Source organism: Galeopterus variegatus, unplaced genomic scaffold (assembly GCF_000696425.1).
Source record: "Galeopterus variegatus unplaced genomic scaffold, G_variegatus-3.0.2 Scaffold344, whole genome shotgun sequence".
Classification (NCBI taxonomy): Eukaryota; Metazoa; Chordata; class Mammalia; order Dermoptera; family Cynocephalidae; genus Galeopterus; species Galeopterus variegatus.
The window spans coordinates 466,654-472,055 of record NW_007726455.1 but is presented as its reverse complement, the minus strand read 5'-3'; the positions used below and the strand labels follow the sequence as shown (position 1 = coordinate 472,055).

The 5,402-nt window shown below is 44.2% G+C and overlaps 1 protein-coding gene across 1 annotated transcript in view; it reads left to right on the top strand.

Annotated features, from left to right (window-relative positions):
• SCUBE2 (signal peptide, CUB domain, EGF-like 2) overlaps positions 1–5,402 on the top strand; it is a 66,795-nt gene that overhangs the window by 3,677 nt on the left and 57,716 nt on the right. The window contains exon 3 of the mRNA XM_008567793.1: positions 1,205–1,327. Within this exon, the coding sequence (XP_008566015.1) occupies positions 1,205–1,327 (123 nt within the window). The remainder of the gene's footprint in view (positions 1–1,204; positions 1,328–5,402) is intronic.

Below are 5,402 nucleotides of genomic sequence, written 5' to 3'. Positions count from 1 at the left end.
CGGCGCCTGGAACGCTGAGTGGCCCCCGCTCCCCTGGGTCCCTCACCCGCCCGCCAGGCCAAGGCGCCAGCATCGCTTGGGCCAGAGGCCCAGGGCCTGAGTCCCGCGGCTCGGCCTCGGACCCCGGGGTCCTGACAGCTCCCGCCCTGGTCCCCGCCGCCCGGGGTCCCTCGAGAGCTCCCGCTGGTCAGACCCTCGCCGGCTGAGCAGGGAGGAGGGTCCTGGGGCCTGGGTTCCAGCTCCTCATTGTGTGGATGGGGAAACTGAGGGCTGGGCCTGGGTACGTCCGTGAGCTGTGGCAGCTTTGCCCCTTCTTTCTTTTGGGGCCGGGACGTCCTGCCGGCTTCAGGGTCGGCTCCCGGGACTTTCTATCAGCGGGCCAGCCGCCGTTTGAGGATCTGGGAATACCCTTAAGCAGCCAGAAGCCGAAGTTTTTGGCAGCTGGAGATATCTCTGGACGTTCCGCGCAAACTGGACTTGCAACACTTTCAAAACTTTTGTTTTTAATTAACAGCCTGGAGTGGCGTCAACTTAGGAAATACTTCTGACAAGGCGGGTTTCTAGGTAGAGAGAATGGGGGACTCGGAGGTGGTGGTGGAGAGGGGAGTGGGGACACCCTCCCTGCTTTGCACCATCTGAGAGCTCAGGATGCTGCTTGCTCAGCCCCCAGGGCAAGCTTTCCCCCCATACCCCAGCCCCTGAGAAAGCAGACAGCTGCTCTGCTTTCAGAGCTTTCTGGTCAACTGGTTCATCCTTTAGCAGGTGTTTAATGCTGCCTATTCATGTGCCGGGCGCTGTGTTTGGCATCAGGGGCATGACTCAGTCTGTTGTCAAGACATCATCTAGTGGAGGGACGGGCAGGAAAATAGTGACAACCCTGCATGATATTTGCCATGGAAGGAGATAAATGTGGGAGCACATGCTGGGGGGCACCTCACCTACACTGGGAGTCATGGCAGGCTTCCTGGAGGAGGTAGATCTGAGCTGAGTCTTGAAGGCCAGCAGACAATGGTGGGGGTAATTCCAGTTAGAAGGAACAGTTGGGCCTGGAAATGGTATGGTTCACCCCAAGGCTTCCAAGCAGCATTAGCTTGTGAGGAGCAAAGTGGTGTGAGCTGGTGGGAAATTATGCTAGAGAGGGGCCAAGGCCAGATCACACACATCTTGGGGCACCATACCAGGTGCTTTCTGTGCTCTTTTGCAGATGTGGATGAGTGTGCCCAAGGGCTAGATGACTGCCATGCCGATGCCCTGTGTCAGAACACACCCACCTCCTACAAGTGCTCCTGCAAGCCTGGCTACCAAGGGGAAGGCAGGCAGTGTGAAGGTAAGTGACTTGAGGACCGTGGTGGGTGGGCCAGCAGGAAGCTCCCATTTCCTTAGCTCTTGTAATGGTCACTCATGTTGGCAAAAGTACTGCCCCTGCCCCACCCGCCTGCCCCCAAATCACATCACCCACTCTCTGAAATGTATTCAAGATTCTTAAAGGCCTGGAAACATTAGGTCTTCCTCAAAGCTGATCATACAGTTTTATCTGGCTCTGACATATCTTTTTGTCTAGCTTCTGGAAATGGAAAGAGGTGTTTTAGTATATTTGGTCCTTTTCAGTTTGCGGGCAGAAAGTAAACAGCCATGCTGATCAGGAGAGCCATGCCTGCCAGAGCAGGGCTGATCCTGCGCCTCCCTGGGGCAGTTTGCACCCTGGCCCTGGAGTCTGAGTGCTGGGGCCCTGTCCTCCCCTGCCAGCTCTGGAGGCTCCCTCCTGTCCATGGCTTCGGGCTGTTTGACATTGTGATCTGCCAGACTTTAGAGCTGCACCAAGGGCCTGCCTCATTTGGAGATACAAATTCACCCTGGAGGAAGGTATGCAGAGGGATATTTTAGCCCTCAGAGCTCCAGATCTGGGAGCCTGAAGTCTGAACTCTGCCGTTTTATGTTCAGGCAGACATTTGTTATGAATGTCATGAACCCTGAAGTTCAGAACTGGCTGGAGACAGCACTCACAGGAGAAAGCTGTTCCTGGGGATGGGAAGCATGGCATGTTGGAGCCGGCAGGGCTCTTCAGGGAGCTCTGGACCAGTCCCATCCCTCGTTTTACAGATGGAGACACTGAGGGCCAGGGGACTTGTGGCCATGATCACACAATTAGCCTGCAGGGGAAAGAAAGTCACGTCTCTACCCCAGCTCTGTCCCCAGCCCCACATCTCTCATATTCACTCAGCCTCCTGCTGTCCCTCTTTAGTTGGGCGAGAAACCATACTATTTATAGTAATACTGTGCAGGAAGAAGTTTAAGATTGATGAGGGGCATCAAACTCATCTCTGTAACTCCCTCCTCACCTCTGTATCTGACCTTAACGAGCATGTTGGTAGCCCATTTTACTTTGAAAGATTTTAAACTCTTTATAACTTGGCTTAACTCTGGTGGGAATTGATCTTCCAAATACTTACAGGACCTAAACCTACCTAATGAGTAAGAAAGTCCCTTCTAAACACTTTGAAAAACACATTAACTTCTTTATGTCAGGAGGAAAACTTTTTATGAATGTCTGTTTTGGTGCTGTTTAATGGCCTAGTGTTCATACCCACATGTTTCAAGCTAATCTGTTTCATATTGTATCCTCTGAGTAATAAAGATTCTTGGTATCAGAACAGTGTATAATGTCCAGTGGTGCCTGGTACTTTGTAGACACTCAATAAACATTCTTATTTTTGAATAAATTACAGCAAGATGGATTTAGTCACTAGTCTTTGCCAACAAACAGACAAACCCACAAATGAAATATCTAGATATAGAATGTATAGATGATCAAATAGGTGGGTGACTGTCAGATGCTTTTATAGTGTTGTAGCAATGGCCTGATCTACCTCCACCTCCCATCTCCTTGTCTTCTTAGCACAGCTGAGACAAGCTGGGTTTTTTTTAATGATCTTTACTAAAAAGGAAGGGGAGACCAAAAGAAAATATAGACAGTAAATATGAATATAACGGACAAGTTTGGATCTTGTGACACTCCTTGGGAAATGATTATGGAAGCTCTCCTTTGTGAAAAGGAGCAGTACTCTGCCTCTCCCATCAGAGGAGAGTTCCTGGTCAGGTTCATAGCAAGTGGGGTTGGTGGACCATCCATGAAGCCTTTGTCCTTCACTAAGTTCATATTTTCCCAGAGACAGACAGCCATCTCTCTCTGTCCTATGTCATGGGAGGCCAAACTGCTCTCTCTCCCACAAACATCACTCTGCTGATTCCTTCATACCCCACACCCTCTCTGTATTACATATTCTATTTGCAGTGCTGGAATTTATACATGTTGGTACCCTACCTGGGAAAAAAAAGTTCACTTCTTCACCATGTGGGTATTTCATGTCCTCCACTTGCTGTATGCTCTCTGGGGGCATGAAACCATGCCATTAGTTTCTTTTAGATAAAGTAGGTCTTTCGTAAATGATGTTGAATGACAAGTGGCTTTTGGGTTTGATATATTTCATGTGAGATTGATTTGTTAACAGTTTATAGTTGAAAAGTCTACTACTTAGTTTAAAATAACTAATAATTGACTGGCACTGTTCCTTTTATATATTTAAATTTGTTTTAAAAAAGACAACAACAATCACAATAATTCATTGAACTTTCAAAAGGAGAGGACAGAACTGAGGCCATCAGAGGTGGGAAAGGGGGAGGGAAGGGGTTGGCAAGAAATTGGCAAAGGGCCACAAAAAATGATTACATTGTATAATGATAAATATAGTAATTATCCTGACTTGAGGATCATGTATTGCACACAGGTATTGATATTCAATGTTGTACTCCACAGATATGGACAATAAATTATGCTTCAATTAAAAGTAATAAATAAATAAATAAATGATAAAAATAAATAAATTTTAAGAAGTGCAAAAAAAATTTTTTATAGTAACATGATTATTATAAAAAGTCAAACAATACAAAAATGTATAAGATGGAAAGTTAAAGAAGCTCCGATCCCTTAATCTGCAGATAGTCACTGTTAACAGTGAGCATAAATCCTTTGTACTATCAATTCAAACTAAAACCCTAAAACGATGTGATCTTTTGAATATTTGCAGTATTTATAAATCCAATGAGTAAAGATGTCCCAGTTTAATTTGGATTTCTTGGTATAGGAGACCAGAAATGGAAATTTTCTCCCAAGAAGAAAAAGAACGGGAAATGAAGAGTGTAATGATTTAAAGACGTAGATATTCAAAGGTGTAACTCCTTTATCTGTGATTCTTGGCTTATTAATTTTTAAGCCTCTTGGGACCAACCCATGGTATCATTTGTGTTTTGATTATTGTGATCTTGACTGCTCATATTTAAGTTCAAGGATGGGAACTGAGTTTGCCCAGAGTGACCAGAATTTTATCCTCCACAAAGTTTCTTCTGCCAAAATGTTGAAGAAATGAAATTATGGGCCCTGAATAGTAGTTTTAAAAATAATGTAATTCAAAAGTGGCTTTAGATAAATAGTGTCTTATTCTAAATGATCTTTGCTTATATCCCAGACTTTGGCATGTCTCAGTGGTTGATAGTCATTATCTGGTCCTTATTTTTCAGCTTAAGGAACTGAGTCAAATTTAGAAAAATTGAATTAAAAGATACTACAAATCCTTCTATGAACTTTTTGAAGACCCCCTGTGTGCATGCTCACCCACACATACACATGTATCTATATTTATTTCTTATATCTATTCATCTGTATCTATATTAAAAACAATGAGTTACAATAATACTTTGGATTCCAAACCAATATCACAAGATTCATTCTAACCTTGCTCTCTGTTTATTCATAACTTCTTTCTCCAACAGTGAGAATCCTGGCTCTCATTATCTGCAATGTATTTACCTCTTTGTTCAATTGTAATATACACATAAAGTATTTACATAATTGCCAATCTATAACCCTGTGAGTAAAACTGATTTACTAACTATGGTACAGGATACGGCTATTTTTGTTTTTAGCCATACAACATCCAGTCAAGATGTTGTTTTTCAGAGTTGCTGAAGTTGGTACTTTTCTTCCGCATCTTCTCCTTCACCCACACTCCAGCATCCCCCCTCCTTTCTTTCCTTTGGTGAAAACTTACTCATGAAGACAAAAAGGAGATCAGAGACTTGTGTTTTCTGGCCCCTTAGAAATCAGACTCCCTGATAGAAAATCAGGTAAAGTGCTTTAGTTTTAATGTGTTCATTCATAATAGGATGTGGTCATGCTATTAGGTTATAATACAGTTAGGTTCATTTGCATTCCATGTTTTATCCACTCCCGTCCCCTCCCACCCCACTTCCTGGTTGACCGTATGTACGTGTGTATGTCTGTTTTCTTTTTTTTTTTTTTTTTTTTCTTTTTTCTTTTTCCGTGTCCGGCAACGGATCGCAACTCG